This window comes from Rhinoraja longicauda, chromosome 35 (assembly GCF_053455715.1).
Source record: "Rhinoraja longicauda isolate Sanriku21f chromosome 35, sRhiLon1.1, whole genome shotgun sequence".
Lineage (NCBI taxonomy): Eukaryota > Metazoa > Chordata > Chondrichthyes > Rajiformes > Arhynchobatidae > Rhinoraja > Rhinoraja longicauda.
The window spans coordinates 11,206,054-11,231,408 of NC_135987.1; the positions used below are offsets into that span (position 1 = coordinate 11,206,054).

General features: G+C 38.0%; 1 protein-coding gene across 5 annotated transcripts in view; it reads right to left on the bottom strand.

Annotated features, from left to right (window-relative positions):
* Positions 1 to 25,355, bottom strand: part of ccser2a (coiled-coil serine-rich protein 2a) — a 356,049-nt gene that overhangs the window by 48,824 nt on the left and 281,870 nt on the right. For 2 of the 5 annotated variants that reach the window (XM_078428299.1, XM_078428298.1), the window contains exons 10-11: positions 22,957 to 23,055; positions 2,267 to 2,351 (exon numbers count right to left, since the gene is read on the bottom strand). In XM_078428299.1, coding sequence (XP_078284425.1) covers positions 2,267 to 2,351; positions 22,957 to 23,055 — 184 coding nt within the window. Of the gene's footprint in view, positions 1 to 2,266; positions 2,352 to 22,584; positions 22,642 to 22,956; positions 23,056 to 25,355 lie in introns of those variants that run through there. The other 3 variants (XM_078428296.1, XM_078428297.1, XM_078428300.1) reach the window with 2 other exon arrangements.

Consider the following 25,355-nt stretch of genomic DNA (forward strand, 5'->3'; position numbering starts at 1 on the left):
TGTTAATAAGCATCCTACTATTTGTCCCTTTTATAGTTATGTAGGCTCTCATCATTAAAGGAGATGAGAATCAAGTGGGATGTTTAATTCATTCATGCAAGTAAGTGCAGAGTACTCTGGTATATGCTTGAAATATGCCTTGCAGGTGGTGGAACATTTTTCTGATATCAGAAGTGCCCCAAGATATCCAGCCTCAGACCTGTTCTATATCCAGAGTATTTACCTAGCTGGTCAATGGTCATTGCAAGGATTTAATGGCACGGACTCAACAATTATTATAACTTGCTTCCATGGATGACAAAGAAACAAACTTCTATAGCTAACTGACAGCTGGTAACTGAAAAAATAAATGGAGAGAAGGAGAAAATGCACCAGAGATATCAGACAAATGGATGCCAGTCGGACTAACACGGGAGAGAAGCAACATGAATAATGCACAATATACATAATCATGATCTCAACTAAGAGACTACAGAGAAAAGACAGAAACACATAACAGTGTGGTAATGCTACATTATGGAAGATGTGCATCACAGTAAATTTCAAATTCTTTGAAACAAACAAACTCAGTAATTATATGGATTTCTAGATCGAAAGATTGGGCACAACAATTATGAATTTCAACTGCTGGGGAAGGGATTGACCAAGTAGAAACAAAATCTCCTTAGTTACAAATATTGAAGAAGTCATCAACAAAATATAAGAATGAGCAGAAATTGTTTTAGCTAACCAATTTAAACTATTAGCTTGACAATCTCTGCAATATAAGACTGGCAGAGTGTATCCAACAACAATTGCTTAAGTTAATTGACTAAAACATGCAGGCATATACTGTCAATTTTGCTAGAGAAAGAACATAGTTGTCATGTCTGGGGTTTATTGTCTGGGTCAGGACATTGAACAACAAATAATAACCGTCTCAATTTTTACTGGAGTTAATGGATTGTCTTGTGGCATGCTTCATACACACTGCATGTAATGCTTATTATAGCACCAACCTTGCAATGCTATTCTTTTAATTACTTCACAAGAAACCCATGTCATGTTCATCTGATCAGTGCCATGGAAGATTATACAAAAATCTGTATTTAACAATATTGCAAGCCCTCGGACAAAAATAGTCCTTATCATGTATTCATAAGTGAAGTGAAGAAGACTTGAATATACATACGAGGCCTAATGTATATACTATGCACTGCAATACAGTAATGTGTTGAGATTGTGCAGATTTTGTAAACTGCAGGATCATTAAAGTAACGGTAACATATTATACATTCTTGACTGCCCCATTCTTTACTACATCAACAATCTTGATGGCTATTTACTATTGAACCCATTTTTTTGCCAGCGCTTCAATAAACCGTAACCTTGAGATTTATTAGAGTTGAGACCTTGCAGAGATCATCTTAAGTTTATACACTAGATAAATTGACAGCCCATTTCTCAATTCACCAGTTAGGTTATTTTGTTGCTAAAGATGCCAAAGCCTCTGTTCTTCAGCTGCTCAAGAACTTTTCAATCGCAGTGGAGGAAACCTCAAGGACAGTCCTCTATTCCACAGGTTAATGACCATCTACTTAGCTCACTGCACAATGTATTTACCAAGTTCTAAAACTGTCACGAACACTGAAATTATTGAGGATTCATTAACGTTTTCCTCAATTTAGAAGATTCTAATTCATTTATAATTAACAATGCTAGTGCCTTGAATATCTTTGCAGGGCTTAAAATGCAACCAGTGAATTCCATGCACTTACACCAGATAAATTGTAAGTGCTCCCCAGGTAAGTATAAACCTATAAGGAATCATACATCATATACATATCTAATATCAAGAATGCCTAGGAATGTTCATAAACAATTTAAGTCAAAAGAATTGAAGAATTGGATGCAGTTGGTTGCATGAGTAAAAGTAGCTAAGTGCTTACTTGTCTTAAAGCTGAAAATAAATGGCTTTTTTTGTATGAGGAGATAATTCCCCCTATTTCAAGGGAATTGTAATGTTTCACTGGAATAACTTACAACGTATGGCATGATGACATTGTTAGCAAAGACTTATACTAAATGACTTTTTTGAATGAACTAATAACAAAACATCAATCAATTTTTGAGATGCAAGAACACAATGTGAAAGTTGGACTTGTTTTTTTAATATATAGAAACCTACATAAGAGTGCCAGATCTTTAACTATGTCAAACTAAGAGAGATTTCATGCTGTATCTCTGGCAGTGCTGTGTAAGTCTGACTGTAGAGTGTTACACTCACTCTGTCGGCGATGCTGCTGGACAGGACCTGGGTTGCCATGGAACGTGGCCTGCAAGGGAGAGGAGGATGGAGCGGAAGGCCCAGCCTGTGCAGGAGAAAAGGAGTGGGGGAGGGAAGAAGGTGAAAAAAAAAGAAACAAACACACATTATGTCAGGAAAAGCTGCATCAATTGGACAGAATCAGACACAAAGCGAACGCAGAAATGGGACTTCCAAGATCTAGTCAGACAGCTTGCAAACTTCTAGAATTTCTAGCAGATCTGCTTTGACCATGTACATCAAAACATACTGTGGAGAAATCAGTTATCACTTTATTTTTTAACGTTGTTGTATGTCATTCTATCAGGATATTCTCCATATAAAGTAGAAGCAACAATAATATTCCCTCCCCACAACACAATTGTGCAATATCAAAACATGTACCTTTGAATTCACTTTAAGAGCAAATTATTGGGATGAAGTGATGGCACTCTTTACTGATTTTCAAGAAAGCTACCTGCAAAGATCTGATGATCTCAATGGCATGGCCTTGTATTTATCTAATCCAAGATGCCATCAATTACTGGCATCTGAATCTAAGTATCTAACAGTGATGTTGTCACATTAACTAATCATTCACACTGAATTTTCAGACAGTGATACAAAAATAAAAAGCATCATTTTTAATGTATCTTAAACAGTTTATATTCAAACATATATAGATTTGTTTAGCTGAAATAGCCTAAACAACCTTTTAAACTATTGAAATATATAATTAAATGAATTTAAATATGTATATAGAGAATTAATTCTTTTATGTTCAGAATATTTTCTACAATATTGCTAATATAGTTGTTAATATACTAAAAAATCTTATGAGAAAAATCACAATATTTTTAGGATATTTTAGTGATATCAGTTATAAATGCATAATTATTATCAATTCATAGAGTTTTGATTACAATGAAAGGATGTATACGATGGGAGGGGAACCGATGACAGCAAACTGCGGATTTCCAAGTTATACGGTTCTTGAGTGAAAATGCCATCAGTTCCACAGTGCAAGGACAACAAATTATAACAAATATTCTGCGATGCAACTGGTCAAACTAGAACAATAAAGATTGAGAAAACATCAAGCTACTGATTCTCAGCAATTATTATAAAATTGATTCAAATTAGGAAAGACCTTCAATCCATTCCAGCACATTCAAAATACTGAACTCTATTTTATCATCTCAGCATCTTTGAGGTCTTGTGTCCTGGTCTCAGTCGCTTCCTGACAATTTGACCAAGCTGCAGTTCAACCTTCACGTTAAGAAATACTTCCTGCTTTATATGTTGAACTGCCCATAGATGCAGAGCATGAGATTTAACCACAATCACAAATTCATGATAAATCGTTGCATGAGACGCTGTCTTTCTACATTTTTTCTACCCTGTACATGTTTATATTTCTAGGATTCATTTCACCTTCTGCATTATATAATCATTTCCAACAAACTCTTCTCAATATTGTGATTTGCTCTATTCCTGGCGATGAATAAGATGTGACCATACAGATCTAGAGACTCAAAGACATTAGTTGTTTAGCCATTCTTCTTTGTGTTCCTCTTCAAGTCATTCTCTAGCCTGAGAGGATATGCAGGCATCTCGTGGGCAGAGACCTGTGTTAGTGCCAGTTTGTCAACAAGCACAAAATAGGTCTTGACCCTAAATGCCACCTGTGCATGCTCTCCAGAGATGTTGCCCGACCCGCTGAGTTACTCCAGAACTTTGTTTATTTTTCTTGTAAATCTGCATCTGCAATTCCTTCTGTCACCACAAAAAAAGTTATTGGAAAGACCAACAAATTCTTCACTCTCTCTCCTTCCCTCATGCACCCTGTGTGTCTATCCCAAGATTCTGAATTTTGCCGTAATATGTCTAAAGATCTGATTTCAAATTTGACAGTCATTATTTAGTGTCTCTTTCTTATGTTAAATTTCATCACATTTCTTTTTTTTCCAAAAGAATTCCATACACTATTTGGTGTCCCACAGCCAAGCAGTGAACAGTCAACCTGCTCATAATCCTATGTCAATACCTTTCCCCAGTCAGTTACTAAGTCCAGCTCAGGCTAACCTCCTTCGCAGTTTCTTCAATTCCGAGACTTGGACCTGAAGAAAGAAAATTGACATGTCGTCTCATCTCATAACTTAATGAGATTGGACAGGATTAACTCAAAACCGCATGAATGAGATGTTGCAAACCATCAGTAACAGCAGAAATGTACAACCTACCTATCAGTAAACTCTAATAGACACAAAAAGCTGGAGTAACTCAGGCAGCATCTCTGGAGAGTAGGAATGGGTGACGTTTTGGCTCAAGACCCTTCTTCAGTATCAGTAACCTCAGGCTTGTTAACAATTGCAGTGTATACATTCCTCACTCTACGATTGTTGTCAAGCCAGTGGATCAACCGTGGTTCAGTCAAGCGTGCAGAAGGGCATAACAAAGGATCATCAGACGTACTACTGAAGTAAAACACGGGACTACACAGCAAAAAAAGAATGCAATAGAGCTAAGCAATCTCAGATCCAACAAATCATAAGAAATCTCTGCAGTCCTGCTACTTCTGGCTGTGAATAGTGCTTGTCAATTAAAACAGTCATGGAAGGGAGTTCTAGGAATTTCCTCACCCTCAATTGCAAGGATCAGCACATGAGTGCTAAAGACAAGACTGCAGTATGTACCAAGTGGACAATCCATTTCAATTTCCTCACACCAGCAGTCAGTTTAGTTCACTCCACATGAAATTAGGAAATGACTGAGAGCAGTTGATGCAGCAAAGTCTGGAGGGCCTCAAACAACATTACAAATATGATACAAGTACAATACAATAGACCTGTGCTTCAAAACCAATTGTGCTTCAACCAAGCTTTTCCAGTACAGTTACAAGAATGGGAGCTGCTCAATATTTTGTAAAATTGCCCAATTATGTATCGTCCAGCTAATTTCCCCATGGTCTCCTCTCAATCATCAGCAAAGTGATGGAAGGTCTAACCAACAGTGCCATCAAGTGGCAGTCACTTACTAACAACCTGTGCAGCATCTAATCAACTTAGATGCCAGCCCCAAACCACATCATGACCTCCTCCAAACGTGGACTAAGGCACTGAATTCCAAAAGTGAGACGAGAGTCACATCAAGACAGAATTTGTCTTATTATCACAATTAAGATTTGTTAAAGCTAAAGTGAATGAGCAACAATGGGAAATCACACTGATGGTTGGAATAACAGAGTAATACCTGACTGCAGTTTTTAGAGATCAGTTACCCCAATGACCGAATATTACTGCAGGATTTCCTTGAGGCAGTATCTCGGACCTAACATCTTCCGCAGCTTTATCAATGACTGTCTTTTCACCATAAAGTTAGGTAGTGATGGATGCTGCTGATTGCACAATGTTCAATTCCATTTGCAGTCAATGCCTGCATGGTTCAAAAAACTGGATCATATTCAGGCACGTAACATTTGTGCCAGAAAAAGCAAAACAACAAGCATTTGAAATAAGAGAGTCTAAAAGCCTACGATTGACATTCAACTTTATTCATGATTTATCTCTTTCTTTTCAAGGTTAATTTGTTCAAGAATCCCACAATTTTTTTCTGTAATTTTTCCACAATTTCTCCATAGTAAATGCAAACAAATAACAAGTTAAGATCTTATCTATACCCTCCAATTCCATGTAGAAATTTCCACTTTGCTTCCTAATTATCCTTATTCATATCTTTATGTCTTGTCTTTAATAGTAAAATTATTTTGAATTTGCCTGAATCTTGCCACCATTGTAACTTTGTGCCCCTAGTTTGCCCACTTCATTTTATTTTAAGTACTCCTCCTGTACTTTCTATACTTTTGTAGAGCCTCTCCTGTTTTCAGTTGCCAAAGGCTGCTTTTCCCCCTTTTTTAACCCTTGACATCCAAGATGTCCTGATGTGGTTGGCCTTACCTTTCAACCTTTTGCAGATGATACCACCCTAGTAGAATATATTTTGAACAATGATGAGACTGAGTACAGGAAGGGGCTAAGAGAGTTTAGTAACATGGCATCAAGATAGCAATCTCTCCATCAATGTCATCAAGACGAAGAAGCTACTCATTGACTTAAGGAAATGGGACGGTGTAAACAGCATTAATGGTGCTGAAGTGGAGATGGTTGAGACCTTCAGACTCCTGGGGGTAAAAATCACCAATAATTCATCTTGGTCCAACCACATTAATGCTGCTGGCAAGAAAATACACCAATGCCTCTACTTCTTCAGAAGACTAAAGAGGTTTTGCAGGCCTCCAATGCGTCTTACCAACCCCTACGGATGCACCATAGAAAGCATCCTATCGGGATGCATTACTGTTTCATTTGGCAACTGCCCTACAGAAGACTGCAAGAAATTGCAGAGAGTTGTGGATGTAGCCAGTCCATCTCACCAACTAGTCTTCCCTCCACTGACTCCATCTACACTTCATGTTGCCTCAGAAAAGCAGCCAACATAATCAAGGACCATTTACACACCAGTTATTCCATCTTCTCCCCTCTCATCCAGGAGTTTACTAATGCAACAGCTCAAACAACACATGACTGAGCTCTCCTGCAACGTCTTTAAATTTAAATAGAGCCCCTTTCCTTCAAATGTAATCCAACTCGAAAGTAAAAACCCTTATATTAATCTCCTAGTTACCCCACCGTTTAATTAAAGAATTATTACACTGCTATACACCTTATTAAATTACAAATATCACTTACATTGATGTAAAGTCTTTAATGCTTAATTTATCCAGTTAACTACAATACCGGAAATATCCATCCAATGCCAATTACCAACCACACTCTAAACCAATGGTGAGCCTGCACTGTTTTTAACCTGAGTGGGTCTCTATTCCGTGACAGTATTGAATTATAAAAATCTCAAAAGACCCATCAGCCATCTAATTGACAGGAAACAAAGACAAGTGTTGAGAAGCATTTACGGTCCTGACATACAAAGCCTGCACTCTGAAGATCGCTCAACTTTGGGGACAGTTGTGAACAAAGCTCATAAAAGTAGATAATTCCCCACCACCTGATAAGATGTATCTTAAGCTATGATAGAAAAGAGATTACTGAGGATTTGACAGAATTTTTCAGTGTATTTGGTTGCAGAAAAGCTGCTAAATAACTGGACTACGACAAACGTGTAACTTTATTTAAGATAAGCAGCAGGAATAAGACAGTTAATTACAAGCTGGAATGTCCCACTAAGTGGCAGATGAGTGATAAGATAGATAATAAGAAGCTTTCCCTCGAGGAGAGGTGTTTATAACTATAACTAGAGAGGATAGATTTATGGTTAGAGGTGGGAAATTTAGAGGAAATTTCAGGGAGAATTTTTTCAGCCACAGGTGATTGCTATCTGGATGGTACCGGCTAAGAAAGTGTTATAGGCAGGTGCTCTCAATATATCTAAGATATATTTAGATGGAAGAAGCTGCAGAGATGGGTACAATCATGACATTTAAAAGGCATTTGGACAGGTACATTGATAGGAAAAGTTTGGAGTGTGTAGAGACAAGCGCAGGCAACGACGACCAGCTCTGTCAGGCAACTTGGTTAGCACGATGGAGTTGGGCCGAAGATCCTGTTTGCATGCTGTATAGCTCTGACTATCAGTCAGCAATTTTGAACAGTAACTTCATCACATTCACCAACCCAAAAGTTAATTAGCCAATTGTTCTTTCCCTTCTGCGATGTGGATAAATTAGTTGCTGCAAATCATCCCATTCCAACAGTTGCTTCACTTCCAAGGTAACTGGTTGTAAATATGTAGAAATTTCCGCAGAGGGAATGGCTAAAAGGCTCTTTTTTTCCCCCTTTTCAGGCAGTTCTGGTACACAAAAATCGCTGTCAATCAATTTGCTCGTAATCAAAAAATGCACATCAAAATAAAACCAGCACAGTTGATACTCATTATTATAAACTCCAGGCGACTGACAAAATTGATTCTTCTCATCAAAATGTGCCTTACTGGAGTATGCATTCCACTCTTGACGACACCGACTATAATAGAGCTTTAGGCATGAACACATTTCTCATAATGAAAGTTTGGCATTAAGAATCTGAAATTGAGATGGAATTAAATAGGGTAACACAACTGACAGTCATATCTATATGAATCTTTGAGTTTCTCAACTGCATTGTCATTACTCTTTATTTTTCTTTCAGAAGCAAATTCACTTTCAAATTCTATAGCCCAGAGCGGTGCGGAAGCTCAGTCGTTGAGCGTAACTAAGCTGAAAGAGTTTGGACAGCAGGATGATTAGGATAAATGGGAGATAGAGGATGAGCCTTGATCTGCTAAGCAGTGATACCGGCTCAAGAGGCAGGAACTCAGCATGTTGAGTAGCATCTGTGATGGAAAAGGAAATGTTGACGTTTCAGAACCTGATGCAGGATTTCGACTTATAACTGCTCAACCAGCAGTTTGTTTGTTGCTTCAGATTCCAGTATCTACAGTGCCTTGTGCCTGCTGCTGTAACACACCAACGTTTGCCCAATGCAAAGAGATTGAGTAGATCAGGGATGTATTCTCCAGGATGAACCAATTGAAATGTAAAGCCATACAGGGCTTGGCAGGCCAGATGCAGAGCAAACTTTGCTGCCAACTGGGGAGTTTAGAACCAAAGATCACCAAAGGGATCAATTATTTAGGACTGAGATAAAATCAATTTTTTTATTCAGGGATATGAATTTTTGGAATTCTCCAACCTGAAAGTCACCCAAAGTGGAGGTTCATTCATCGTGTTTATTCAAACACAGATGGAGTGATTTTTAAGGGAAAACGTATAGAGATAGTGCTGGAAAATGCGGGTCAAATAGAAGATCTGCAACAATTTTAGTTTTAGTTTAGTTAAGAGTTACAGTGTGGAAACAAGTCCTTCTAAATCCAAGTCTCTAATATATATTAAACCCTAATAAATGTCTGTCTTTTCTAAAGCTATCACACTGACCCCGAGCATTCTTTCTCTCTACATCACATCTCCTAACTCCCCTGACCCAAAATTTACACCCACACATCTCTTCTCCATGTGAAGGGTCCCAACCTGAAAGGTCACCTCTCCATGCTCTCCAGAGATGCTGCCCACGTGGCCCACCAAGTCCGCGTTGACCAGCAATCCCCACATATTAACACTATACTACACACACTAGGGACAATTTACATTTACAGCTATCTTGTCATAACCATTTATAACTTTAAACCCCTTCTAAATCTGTTTCTAAAGGGATAAGAAACCTTCCACTTTGAACTTGATAACTGTACCCTCTCAATACTGTCACCTTTCTCCAGCATGCTTATGGTGTATAATAAAGAGAAATTATGCACGATAATTTAAGTGACCAGTTGCCTAAACACGTTCAACAAAACTTCAGTCCTTTTGAATCCCAGTGTTTAATTTGCATTATGACCCACTTTGCTGACCTGCGATGCTGCTTAAAATGATTTGTTCACTTTTATGAAAGAATCCTTGTGCTCCACAATTTCATTCACTTTAAAAAAAAATCCTGTAGAAGATGTTTCTTTTAGAATTCATTTAATGCATAACTGAGTCAGCAAGTTTTTCAATGATATGTTGAAGAATTCTGCTTTTTCAAAGTTAACTAATTTCAACCCCCATTTGGAGTCACCTGCAAATTTTGAAACAAATTTCTTGCGTCTAAAACTTGATCTTCCAAATCTCGATATCTGCACTTTACCCTTAGCATCCATTTCTATTTTTAACAGATTTGCATTTCATTTAGCAGTTTGGCCTGATTCCAAAATGTTCTAATTTTTACTTGAGCAGTGTTATACTTCAAAAAAGACATTCCAAGCATATGACAACTACTTTGTTTATTGATTCTTTGATTTAATTCCTGAGATAATACTTGCCATCTGCGTTGTAGATGTTTCATAAGAAATCTGTGCAAAATGAGAAAGTTGACTAACCTTTCAAAATCTGTGCCAATTATTTTTAAATCTTTATTTTCCCTAGGTTTTATTTTCAAATAGATTCTGAAAGATAAATTGTTTCCCTCCCCTCTCCTACCTAACATCCTTGACTGTGTATGAGTAGATATCAGAAAAAAATCTTCAAGTACACAGAAAGTGGGCATTTACATTCTGTTCTGCCACTCGATAAATCATAGCTGTGGAGAGATTTAAGTCCGCATACATGCCCATTACCCTTAATACATTTGGTATTAAACATTTATCTCACATGGATTACACTTTTGTAATTAGCTTATTTCACATGCCACAAAATTGCAGTTCCCAATTTCTTGTATCCACAAAATCTCAAAGCATTTCCTATCTTTCAGCCTAAAATGTCTGTCTCTGGGACCATTTTTTTCTCTCACTCTTCTCCAACAGTTGTTCTTAGTATGAAAACTTCAATCAGCTCATCACTTTCCTTTGTATATGTCATTCTAAATGTTGAACATTACCAAGCTGTGCTTGCTGCACGACAGATGCTCGCTGTCTTACTTATTTTAGCTGTTCTTGTTCATTATCAGTTAGATAAAGACACAGTCATGATATTTCTCTATCTGTTGTGTACTCAGCATGAAAGAAGTGCGGAAATACTCAATTCCTTTTTCTCCTGACACAACTATTTCTTGTCTGCTTATTTATTCATAGTGGGTTTCAAAAGCTGCTACAGTTATTAATGTGTGTCTGGATTTGTTTCCATTTTCTTTCTGCAATTCCTCTCCAACTATTTGATGTTGCAGGAAATATCTTTATTGGGAGAGTAAATCCCTTACCCTTTAACTCAATTCATAAGTATTGACAATCCACTATATCTGTATGATTCTTTTTCCTATAACATTTACGTTATCTCTAACTAATGCAGCCATATCACCTCCCGTCTTTTTCCTGCTCCAGTGAAAAGTCTGCCGGGTAAATTTCAGTACTTAATGTTGAATTCACTAGTATATCAAGCAAAATGCTTCTTATCAAAGCAGCTTTACACAAAGTGAAACAAAATCCCCAGGCACTGTAGCCATCTGGAATAAGACAAAACTTTTTTAACTATGCCAGAGCATAGATTTATTGGGATGTCAAACCCCAAACACTTAGTTTCCCTGCATTAAAATAATGTAATGATACAATCTCAATTCTTTAATGCTCATGTCTATGGATATTATCCAGGAGAACCAAAGTGATTAGAGTTGTCTGAGACACCATTTTATAATTTTACAAATGTTAATAAACTACAGTCTACAGTTTTTGAAGGTATCTAATTCCAAAGAATGTAATTTAAACTAGTGAAATATTTCTACATTAAATGTCTTCTTCTCAAGCAGTCTCTCAGGGTTGAGGATGATTTGCTCCAAAGTTCTGTGGGATCTGAGATGGCTGGAGAGTACGATATGGGAACCATAGACTCTCCCACAAATGGGCATATTATTCATGATCAGGTGCATGGATGAGTTGTCTGGGATGTTGAGTGTTTCCTTCAGTGATTGTGCATGACTTCCCCTGCCATCGGGAAGAAGGTACAGGAGCCTGAAGACTGTAATGTCCAAGTTCAGGAACAGCTTCTTCCCTCCAGCCATTGGGCTACTAAACACTACAACCTCAAATAAGCTCTGACCTACATAACTATTATTGTTATTGAAGATAGACACGAAATGCTGGAGTAACTCAGCAGGACAAGCAGCATCTCTGGAGAGAAGGAACGGATAACATTTTGGGTCGTGATCCTTCTTGAGACGGCTCGACCCGAAACGTCACCCATTCCTTCTCTCCACAGATGCTGCCTGTCCCGCTGAGTTACTGCAGCATTTTGTGTCTGTCTTCGGTTTAAACCAGCATCTGCTGTTCCTTCCTATCCTTATTTGTTATTATTGCACTATTATTGTTTGTTTTTAGTGTGTACGTGTGTGTATATATATATATATATAATATATATATATATATATATATATATATATATATATAAATGATCCATATATATGTATATTTGTGAGTAAGTGATGTACTCACTGATTTTTTTTCTCTCTTGTTTATTATATTGTTTAGTGTACTATGTTAACGCATTCTGTTGTGCTGTTGCAAGTAAGAATTTCATTATTCTATCTGGGATTTATGACAATAAAACACTCTTGACTTCAGCGTGCACCTATCATAGACACCTAAGGTGTTCAGTACCTTCTCCGATATTCCTTTTCCGATTTAAGTGGCAATGGGTCAGGGATTCCCATGAGATTTTTAGATTATTTCACAACACTGAAAATATCCTTGAAACATTTCCTGTCCTTTTGATATTCTCTTGCAGTGGCAGGCCTCACAGTAAAACGCTTGTTTTGACAGTCTTGCATTGGGCTGCCTGACCCACTGACTTACACCAACATTTGTGCTCTATGCAAAATTCCAGCATCTGCAGTTCCTTGTGTCTACAGTTTGGACAATGTAGCTTGCCCATCAGTGTGCAATCAGAGCCTCAGCTTTGGTTATGCTGGTCTGGTAGAGGAACAATCAATGGTTCATCTATCCTGCCAAACGATTTGAATGATTTTGAGAAAACCTTGTTCGACAATTAAACATGGATTACATGGGAATATATATAGGGCTACAGATGATTATTTGGACAGGTATGAAAGAAATGCAGAGAGTGTTAGATGCCTGAAATGCACTGTTAGGGGATGATGGCAGCAGGCACACTAGTGATGATTAAAAGACATTCAGGCACATATGAATGTGCAAAGAATGAAAGGATGTGGATCATGTATTAGCAGATGGAGTTAGTTTAATTTGGCATCATGACACTGTGGGCAAAAGAGGCCGTTACAGCACAGTACTGTTCTTTGTTATAAAACAGGACAAACATCTTGCATCATAACGGCGGCATGGTGGCGCAGTGGTAGAGTTGCTGCCTTACAGCGAATGCAGCGCCAGAGACTCAGGTTCGATCCTGACTACGGGTGCCATCTGTACGGAGTTTGTACGTTCTCCCCATGACCTGCGTGGGTTTTCTCCGAAATCTTCGGTTTCCTCCCACACTCCAAAGACATACAGGTATGTAGGTTAGTTGACTGGGTAAATGTAAAAATTGTCCCCAGTGTGTGTAGGATAGTGTTAGTGTGCGGGGATCGCTGAGCGGCACGGACTCGGTGGGCCGAAGGGCCTGTTTCCGCGCTGTATCTCTTAAAAAAACTGGCAAAGGCCACACTTCAAAAGAAACAATTAATCTTTTCTACCGCAGAAACAAGCAACATAGGAGACAGCTATCAAGAGTGACATTTCTTTCAAAGCAACCCAATTCATGATCTGCAGCCCAATATATTTTTCCATGTAATCTTTGTTTAATTCCTGATGAAAATTTGTTCCTGAATGTGCCATCAGATATAACAGCAGACTTGGAGAAGAGCAAATGAAGAGATGCTGGTTTATAAAAAAGGACTCAAAATGTTGGAGTAACTCAATGGGTCAGGCAGCACCTCTGGAGAGCATGGATCGGTGACCTTTCAGGTTGGGACCCTTCACATGTGGGTGTAATTTTTGGGTCAGGGGAGTTAGGAGATGTGATGGAGAGAGAAAGAATGCTAGGGGTCAGTGTGATAACTTTAGAAAAGACGGGTTTAATGAAGATACATATGAGAGACTCTTCTTCGGAAATGAGTGGGCCAAGGATCATTGATCGCTGCCTGTGCCTCAAGGCTACTGCCTGCAATAATTAATTGCATTAATTAATTATTTATTATTAAAATGAATGGAGAGAGCCTTGCTGAATGCACCAGCCATAGCTAACACAAACTCAAGGGGTCAGAAAAGTATATCTGAACATTGTGTAGGAAAATAACTGCAGATGCTGGTACAAATCGAAGGTATCACAAAATGCTGGAGTAACTCAGCAGGTCAGGCAGCATCTTGGAGAGAAGGAATGGGTGACGTTTCGGGTCGAGACCCAAGGAACACAAAATGCACCATTTTGTCACAGCAGCTCATGTTTTTATGAAGTAATAAACTCTGTTTTACATTTCCAAGACATACCAAACTATTTGCTTTTTCAATAGACTGCAGCAGCATTTATAAGCTCAATACCTAATCAATACCCTGCTCTGCATTCAGTTCTGTGACCCCAGGACTAATAATTATCCCATTTAAGGTAATTCATTCACTGCTGTACTCTTGTATGTGCTATGGCAGCCCCACTATATCGCAGAGAAGTAATGTAATCAACCAAAGCAGCTAAAATATTTATTTAGATTACTTCTAAAAGTGAAACGTAAACAGAATTTGTGAAGGAGAACAGGATAACAACCTAATGGAAAGAGCCAGGTCCATAATCTCTTCCATCACTTCGCCAGTCCTGGAAAATCAGTGGGTCAAATTTGCCAAAATGAATTCTTGATAGAACATTATAAAGAAATAAATGCATGAATCATTTGCTCCAGTACCATCTTTGAACACTTCCCCAAAAGATCGTGACTTTCAGAGACCCCGTGCCCTTCAATATGGTCATCTTCAAATTAAAATTTACTTAATATAAAGTAACAGGGTTAAAATAGAAATAATAATAGAGAAGAATTCAATATATAATGTTATATCACGATATTCTTATGATCCACAAGATACTGCAGATGCTGGAATATTGAGCAAAATATAAAGCATTGGAGGAACAGCAGGTCAGGCGGCATCTGTGAAAGGACTTGAGCAAACACAAAGTGATGGAACTTTCTGCTCAAAGAGGCTGAAGTTTCCCGATCCAAAACATCATCTGTCTATTCCCTCTAGACTTGTTGAGTTCCTCCAGCAATTTGTGTTTTATTCTTATGATTTACTTAGCAGGAACAGATTATGACTTTAAAATCCATTAGCACCGATTGACATAGATATAGGGTCTTGATGTGGTGGATGAAGTAAAATCAAGAAATCATAAGATGTCAGGACTGAAAGCATTTAGAAATCTTGTTTTACCTTGGGGCTGGGGAAAGTTACGGAGATAGAGAAGTGATAGTCAGAAAAGATTGGACAAGGATGAGAATTCTAAAAGAATAGCAGCTGACAACAAGTACATAGGTAGCGATGAGAAAAGTTATAAAGAAAAGAGAGAAGTGAGCAACTGTGGTGACAGCAAAGAAACAGGACCAATCTTAGGCCAGGGGAAGCTCAGGTAAAAAGGTGAATTTGTTTTGCCTCAGGTCAAAATGTGAAGTCGATTACGAGAGAACAAGACTTCTTATAAGGATTATCAGGCAATGGTTTTAGTCCTCACAATATTTAATTAGAGCAACATTTATTCAGGACCAGGTAGTTATTAAAATGATAAGTGATAATTGTTATTAATTAGATCTTCAAAAATGGAAGGGCAGCTCATTGAAATGCATTTTGCTCCTCTAACCCACTCATATTTAACACAGTAATTAGCTGTGCTACATCTTCTCAACTGGTCGGCACAATTACAAATCATATGGTTTTCACATTTTCATAAACAGAATTCAAGCTGCTGATTTATTTTGAATGTGTCAAATGTGTCACCTAGTGTCAAATCATGAAGCTGCTTGGCCATTATATTTTTTCGTCTGTGTTATCAGAGAGCACACATGTGACACCAATGACATTCAGGCAAGTAATGCAACATTTTATTGATTTTCCTGTGCTTCCTTCACAATGTGGTACAATTCACCTCCTCCACTAATCTATTTCACAAAGTCTATACCGTCACTCAACAAATTTATCAACATAATGAAAATATACAGATTTCTCATCTATCTGTGTTGCATATGTTTATCCTATTACTGTTCGCAAACTGAAGAGTTTTCAAATCAGAAATGTGGCCTCAAACCAAGTTCCTAGCTGGCAGAAGATGCCTCCTGACCCGCAGCAACCAGCAAAGCCAACCCACTGGTCTCCCAACTGTTTGTTCCTATCTAAAGTTATATGGAAGTTGGGTGTTTGTACTGTCACCCAATTTGTATTGTCAGCAGTGTTTTATTGTCATTTGTCCTGACACAGAACAATGAAATTCTTACTTGCAGCAGCACAACGGATATGTAAGCACAAACAAAAAAGGACAAAACAATGCCTCCAATGTTCTATCCAGTTCGGAGCTTATTTGTTGTGTTTAATAGCCTGATGGTTGTAGGGAAGAAGCTACTCCCGAACCTGGACATTACAGTTTTAAGACTCCTGTACCTTCTCACCGATGGAATGCATTGAGAATGTGGTGTGGGTCTCTGACGATGCTGGCTGCCCTTTTGAGGCAGCAACTCCTGTAGATCCCTTCGATGGTCGGGAGGTCTGTACACATGATGGACTGGGCAGTGTTCACCACTTTTTGCAATCTTCCTCAGCATGGGTGTGCGAGTTGCTGAACCAGGCCGTGATGCAACCAGTCAACATGCTCTCTTTTGTACACCTGTAGAACTTCAAGAGAGTATTCGTTGACATACTGAATCTCCTCAATTTTCAAAGGAAGAAGAGGCATTGATGGGCTTTGATTATTACATCAATGTGCTGGGTCCAGGACAGATCTTCAGAGATATGCGCGTCAAGGAATTTGGCGTGCAAGCCCTGTCACAGCTGCTGACCATCCACCTCATCCTCCATTTAAGAGTGAAAGTCCCTTTTAACCTTTTTGATGGTCTTATCAAGGTCATATCTGGACTTCTGTTATGACTGCGCCGCCAGACTTGAATGCCTGAGAATGCCTAATCCTCAGAAGAATGTAGAACTCTTGGTTCATCCACGGTTCTGAAAGGGGAACACTTGGACGTTTTTTGTGGGAACGCATTCCTCCATACATTTCCTTATGAAGTCCGTAACAACTGTGGCTTATTCATTCAGGTTCGTTGCAGAGTCCTTGAACATCGCCCTGACTACCAACTCCAAGCAGTCCCGGAGTCATTCCTCTGCCTCCCCTGACCAACTCTCATCGTGGTGGTGCTCCCTTCAGTTACTGCCTACTTGCAGGGAGAAGAAGCACAGCTGAGCGGTCAGATTTCCCAAAGTTAAGGCGCGGGATAGAAGGATAGGCATCCCTGATGGTGGTATAGAAGAGGTCAAGGGTGTGTGATTTTCTTGTGCTGCAGGGCACATGCTGGTGGTAGTTAGGGAGTGATTTCTTCAGGTTGGTTTTGTTGAAGATCACTGCTACAATATAGCTTGAAGGAAAGGTACTGTAATTTGGGCAGCTGACAGTAATATTATTTCCACAATATCTAATCTGAGCAGCTCAGCTGAGGGGAAAAATGCTTATAGAAAATTCAAGTCTATTTCTTTCTAAAATATTTAGACCCATTCTTTTTAGATTCCTCCAAATTTCTGACAGATACCTGCACATACTTGCGAGCAAAAAGGAAGTTAATAAGTTACTCTTCAAAAAAATCTTCTCTCTTCTACTGGGACAAAGGAAACTCTTGAAAGTTAACATGCACACAACTTCTACCATTTGATTGCTTGCCTGAGTCAGCTCAAAAGAAACTGTGGGCATGAACTGATCTTCTGGTACATAATACTGTGCTCTCAATCATTAGAAACATATACCGATACAGTATCGACAAGTGTAGATCTCTAAGCTTCTCAGCCTTCTGAGTGAACAAATATCTCCTTGCCTCCTTCCTAAATTATCCACCCCTTATAATGAGGGTACGGTCCCTATAACTAACATAGCAAACTATAACTAACATCAGAAAACATGTTACAAAGTCCAAAGGGTAGAAATAATGTAAATTCACAGAGAATGAAAGTGTTCCTTCTTTATGATAATGACAGTCCAGACTGTCAAATGCTCAGATTTCAATGCATCAGATGATCTGGGTAAAGATGATTTAGATGAAAGGAAGGGCATCCCTATCTGTACTGAGTAAATAATTATCTGGATAATTTATTTTCTAAACTTGTCCATAATCATCTCATCCACTATCATTTATTTTTTCCAGCGTTCAACTCAACCAGTCAACCATTTTGTTCCTTTTTTACTTCCACTCTGCTTATCTCTGTTGATACATTTTGTTATGATCTGTAACATTTTAACATTGCCCAGTTTTGATTAAACGCTTTCACCCTGAAAAGTTAACTCTTCACAGATGGTGTCTGACCAGCTATGTATTTTCACCATTTTCTGATTTCAGGTTAGATTAGGTTCAGTATTACATGAAGGGATTAGGCTCTACAACACAGAAACTACATCTATTTGACCCCATGGAAAAAAAAATTGGATTAAATGTAAAGATATAATATAATTGAAACTTTTGTGAATATTCTACCATGGATAGATCTCTCCATATAATTTTCAATCGTATAGCTTCAAGTCAGTTCTAACTTTACAAAAATCAAAAGAATTGTAGATGCTGGAAATCAAAGATAAAAACAGAAAATGCTGAAAACACTCAGCAGGTCTGGCAACATTTAGAAAGTGAAACAGAGTTAAAATATCAGTTCTGAGACTCTTCGTGAGAACTTCAGACTGTCGGACTTTAAATTTTAACTGTTCCCCTTTCAACAGATGCTGCCTGACCTGCTGCTTTTTCCAACATTTTCTGAGTGAGTTAATCTCTGATGGGAATCTCAGAGGGTTTAACCATTTTAAGTGAATTACAATTTACAAATATGAGCAGATTTGCTTCAAAAATAATTCATATCAGTCGGTGCTTCTAAATCTAGGATAGTTTCTTGCTCTATAATTTTTATAGAAAGTTAGTACGAGTCAAAGCCAGACATCTTTCAATAATTAGGCCAAAAACAGCAAGTCATACTGAATGAACAAATTGTCATCTGTCCTGTTCCAGTCTCTGAAACAGTAAAAGATCAGGATTAACTGCAGACCGCTCTTGCTTGTCAGTCGCTCAATGAAAGTAACAATTTTTGCCACCTCTAATAAAATGCAGGCAGAAATTCAATTAGATTAAAATTGCTGTTATGTTTGAACTGGGATAACAACCATTAACACAGGGTTGCAGAAGCTCACCATGTCACAAATTACTTCCAAAGTTCTGAATGAAAGAAGGGAATAGAGCACAACCACACCAGCAATAAACCAGCTTTGAAATGTATAGGACTAACAACTACCTGAACCAACAATAAATCATGAGAATTCAATATTATATTCAATAATACCACCTTAATCAAATTAATAGAGCACAGTGTTTCTAATGTTCTATTTTCTATGATTCAAAGGGTAATAGAATATTATCAATATTGCAAATAATGTATTTATTTGTCACTTCAAATATGGTTTGACATTGAACCTGACCAACAAAATGGTTTCCTCTCCACTTTAGTTCACCCAAACTAAACTGAAGATATTCTGAACAAATTCTTGGTAGACTTGATCCATTGTAGAAAATGACTCTAAATTTTGCAAAATCAGCAGGTATCAAGATGGAACAAGTGTGGGCAATGGCAAAATGAGTCAAAAATCATAACAAAAGAACGGCTTATGTTGGGGGCTTCTAGAAACATAGAAAATAGGTGCAGCAGAAGGTCATTTGGCCCTTCGAGCCATTCATTGTGATCATGACTGATCATCTACAATCAGTAACCTGTGCCTGCCTTCTCCCCATATCCCTTGATTCCACTGGCTCTTTTAAAATCCATGTTGCAAAATTGAATACAGCGAGTCTTATTCTACACGTGAAACAGACCACAGACCTTCAATGAATCCTACTGCAATCTTTCTCACCTAGACCTTGAGGATTGTCCTGCACTGTGGGTGACAGACATAACCTATTCTGCTGTAGGGCACATACAACCTATCCCAATGTGAATCAGATACATAATCTACTCTTTATGGACCAGCCACTGTTGATTGAATTAAATGATTTCATCAAATTTCTTCTCAACCCTCTTTGCTCCAATGAAAAAAATCCCAGATTTTCATATAATGCTGGAGTAACTCAGCAGGTCAGGCAGCATCTAGGAGAGAAGGAATGGGTGACATTTCGGGTCGAGATCCGTCTTCAGAACAAGAAGGGTCTCGACCCGAAACATCACCCATTCCTTCTCTCCTAGATGCTGCCTGACCTGCTGAGTTACTCCAGCATTTTGTGATACCTTCGATTTGTACCAGCATCTTCAGTTATTTTCCTACACTACCAGATTTTCATATGTTACCTTACCAGTGAAATTAATCAATCTTGAAACCATCTCAATGATTTTTTTCTGCATTCTCTCTCTTGGATGATTCTACACGTAGGATTATACACAATATTTCATTTGTGTACAAACCAGTGTTTATTTTTAAAAGGTATAACATTAGCCTGTCATTACTCCTTTTTATGAATCCAAATATATCTTATGCTTCAGCGGCCAATGTCTTAATGTGCCCTGCATTTTCAGGAATTTATGCACATACTCATTCAGGTTAGCCTGTTCTTGCACATCCTTTAAAGTATGTCATTTAGTCCAATAGCATGCCTCATTATTTCCACTGAACTCTATAATTTCATGTGTATCTACATTAAATTTCACCTGTTATTTGTTTAAACCATAATGCAGCAGTCTTTTTCTGCACCACATCAAATTCACTCAGTGATCTTGTTTTGCACTTTGCATTACCTTTATGTTCCACTCCATGTAGATATGTGCAGCCCTCATAGTGTAGAGCCCTGGCAACAATAGTTCCTCCTGAACTTACAATGCTCACTATGATTCTTCTCTAAAATATTCCTAGAATGGACCCCATAAAGTAACCATCCAAGTAGTTATTAAATTTGAGGAGGGATTCTGCATCTACTGATGGGTAGAGATTATGCTGTGGTTATACAACATCCGAGTTGGATATCACCTGGAACACCATGAACAGTGTTAACAATGAGCAGAACACCTTAGGAATAATATTATGGTCTTAAACAGTGTGCAAAATAGATTTATCAGATTGATAGCTGGATATGCAAAGACTCAATTGTATGAGGTGATTACATAAACTATACCAGGGATATTCCCTGGATTTTGGATAATTAAGCAGTATGTGGCATCCTCAATATTAAAACCCAGAGTTTTGGAATAAAATACTGTTTCAGACAGTTGGGAGGTTCAAGTCTATAAGTAGCAAATGAAAAAATGGAACCAATCCTTGCAGCATTTAGGAAACACCGCTGTGTGTAAAATGCAGTAAAAAATTGGAACAGCAAGATCAACTGTTAACTTTTAACCTGAAATGTTTCAGATTTTTAATCATCAATAGTTAGCGAATAAGGAGAAAAGGGTGAAGATCATGAGTTATGTCACAGAAAAGCCATGATCTCATTAAATTGTGGAAAGGACTCGGAGGGCTAATTGATTACTCTTTCTTTATGGATCTGTTGGTGCAGCTTGAGGTTACATGTATAATTATTCCAAAGGAAGCTGTGAGGGCAATGAGAAAGTTAAATTGGAAAGACTTTGTAAAAATGAAACCAATAGTGAATTTTATCCATAGATAATTTGCATTAGAACAGCAAAATACCTCTTTGCTGATAATATAAAAGACAACAGAATATGCTTCATACCATGTACCGAGAAGAGATAACATTTGTGCATGATACCACGCATTACTCTGAAGGTAATGGAAAACTGTTTTAATTAGAAAGATAAAAGAAACTTTAATTTGTTTTTGCAGTTTGATACATGGTTACTTTTGAACAGTCTGGGTCGTTCATGACTGCGTATCTTGACTGCGTGCGGTTGCATTAACTGTTTCCCTTGCACCACCACAGCTGGATAACAGGTTATCCCCTGTAAATGCAGGTAGAATTTAATAATAGTGCATGAACCTGCACTATAACCTTAATCAATTGTCAATTATGCTCAGTATCGAAGATCAGTATAATTTGTGATTGCCTTGATTAGAACACGATAAACTCTTAGTTATTGAAGTGGTGAGGCCAACAGAGCCAGCATGACTGGGAGAAAAGTTGGGTAGTATAGTTTGCTGCCACTGGACTGATTATTTTGGTCACGACATGTTCTCCTGTTGCCTCTACAGTTATCAGCCTGATAAAAATATGGCAGAAATGTGAGGTAATGTGTGAAACCGGTACCAAATTCTTGCTGATTATTTACTTTAGCATACATTGGTTTTACCAAGTGCATACCAATACAATAAATGGGGGAAAAAAGTATGTTGGAAATTTCCCCCAACTACTTAAGTTTTTCTACATGTTACTACATCAGCTACGTACTATAATCAACATATTGAAGCAAGCATTTTAGCTTTTGTCACGGCAACATTTAATATGAGAGCCAATCTCTGTTCTGAGATATGCGTAAACATTTTCAGACGGTGGACAGGTGTAGTGTTAATTGTCCGAATTTCAACATAAGCTTCATCAAGCTTGGTTGGAAGATAATGTTCATGATGTTGTAACACAATACTTCCTACTATGTCAACAGGTATAGTAGGCTGTCAGCAGGCTCTGTAAGGACAAGGTATTTGATATTTAAAAGGTTTAATTTTGTATAACACATCAAAACCCTCCATAGACAACAAGTCAGAACAGAAAACTATTAAATCCACTATTCATAACAGGAGATATATTTTGTTAATGTACTTTCTTAATTTGCATGCCAGTACACGTCCCAAATATCGTAACTTTTACCTTGAGTTGGTGCCACAGTATTTCAAACAATGATGGGCATGGAGATATGGAAAATGAAAGACAAACAAATAGAGAAAGGATACATGGGGTGAGTGATGGTCAGGCTAAGAGATCTGGAGACAGTGGACTTACGGAGGTTCCTTTATTGACTGTTTGGGTGGTCTTATCAGCATTAGAACACGCTGGTCCTTTTGTGGCTGAATTTTCTTTCCGGCAATGACATCTGGTGCTCTATATATATTAAAAAAACAGGAATTGGTCAAATAAACTCCCCCATAAAATAATGTCTAAACACCTTGGTGCCATGCTTTCCATATGTGCTCAATTTAATCAGCTCTTGCTCTCCAAACATCTTGATTTTAAAGTTCTTATTATCTTGTTAAAAAGTTTTACATGGCTTCTCGCCCTAACATGCCTTGGAATTCCTCAATCAAAATTTGACTCATTTGCCCCAACACCTCTCTCTCTCTTACTAACTTCCCTCCAAGATGCCTCATGGTCCTTTAGCTCTGATCTTAGCTAATTCCCACTTCCATCCTTGCAACTATTGGCAACCGTGTTTTTACAAAGCTCATAAATTCAGAATAGACACAAAAAGCTGGAGTAACTCAGCGGGACAGGGAGCATCTCTGGAGAGAAAGAATGGGTGACGTTTCAGGTCGAGACCCTACTTCAGATATTGGCTCTTTAAACCTTTGTCTTCTTCTAATTTCTCCAGAATTACTTAACACAACTCTTTGATAAGGCTTTCCTAATTGCTTTTCCATTATCTTGGCATAAGTTTTTAACCAAGTGTGTTCCTGCAAAGCACCTTGAAACATTTTACAATTAAGCCTATGCAGCTATTTTACTTTCCGATCAACCATGTCTATTGCAATTTATTTCAAGGCGAGATACCTGGGGAAGAGAGATACAAGGTAAATATTTTGAAAAACTTTCTATTTGTTGCAGCCTCTACACATACAAAAGCAGTCCCTGTATTTCTTAACACAATATTAGATACAATAGTACATACTGCTGATCAGCACATGTTGCAGTGTCATATGCCAATTGCTCTGTAAGCACAGAAAACATTTCAACAAATAATCAATGCTTTACCTCAAGGCATACAGTTTTTTATTACAATATCTATCAATATTGAACACCACTTATGATTTGGCCAAATGGTATAAGAAAATAACTGCAGATGCTGGTACAAATCGAAGGTATTTATTCACAAAATGCTGGAGTAACTTAGCAGGTCAGGCAGCATCTCGGGAGAGAAGGAGTGGGTGACGTTTTGGGTCGAGACCCTTCTTCAGACTGAAGAAGGTCTCGACCCGAAACGTCACCCATTCCTTCTCTCCCGAGATGCTGCCTGACCTGCTGAGTTACTCCAGCATGTGACCAAATGGTAAATATTTTTAGAAAACTTCTATTAATGAAACATTTGTTGGAGAGAGATTCATTTCTGGAGATGTTGCACCACATTGCAAATCCAGAGGCAAAGCAATTTCTTGCAGTAATGAGTTTCTATCCTTATCACAATGTCCTTATTCTAATCAGGAACAGATAGACTATACACCAGTCAAACAACACAGATGAATGCGTTATTTCAGCAGCAGCTGATGACTCCATTTATACTGTTCTGGTCAGCAAGCCATCCTCAGCTTCCAGTAAGCTGAAGGAATCTGGTAGTAATTAAAGTAAAGGATGACAATATTTATAATTCTGTCAAGAGAAAGATGCAGTTATTTTACACCATACAGAATCACTCTGCAACATAATCAATTGAAAAAACATAAATGAAAAATTGAACAAATTGAATTAGTACAATCTAATAACCAATAATGGGATATGCTGATAAAGTGTCCAAGGTTGGGAATTCAATATTCCAGAATATTTAAGTTGTGGAAGTGATAGGCAAAAAGAAAAATTGAATAACAGCCCAAATGAGAAAAAAAGGAGATAAAAGCAAAGAGAGAAGGGACTACAGCTTTGAAAATCAAGTAGGAAAGTCAGGTTTCATAGAGCTAGAACAACAGTATGGGGCCTGGCCCACTGAGTTACTCCAGCACATTGTGGGGTTTTTAATTATGTTTCTGCACTTGGTTTGATTGGCTTGATTTTTAGCATAGAAAAAATAAATAAGTAAAAAAATGCTTGAAGTTTTCAACTATTAAAATAATAAACTCTGAACCTGCAATAATTAATTTAGAGCAGCAGAGATATTTAACTACAATTATCACATTGTTAAAAGGATAGATAAAATTTGAAATTACAAGATCTCTGTGGTGAATTTATCTTGTATTAACTGTAAACAAGACAGTAATTTATGCAAGATGCTGTTTATACAATTCTACTGACGCTACAACATGTCTCAGGCATTAACCTTTATTTGGTTTCAACCAAACATCTTTTGCTTGCCATTGGAGTATCACTGGCACATAAACAGGGAGGCACGGCACATAAACAGGGCAGCAGGTAGAGGTGGCACAAGTTGCCGCGTTACAGTGCTTACAGCACCATAGACCCGGGTTCGAACCCGACTA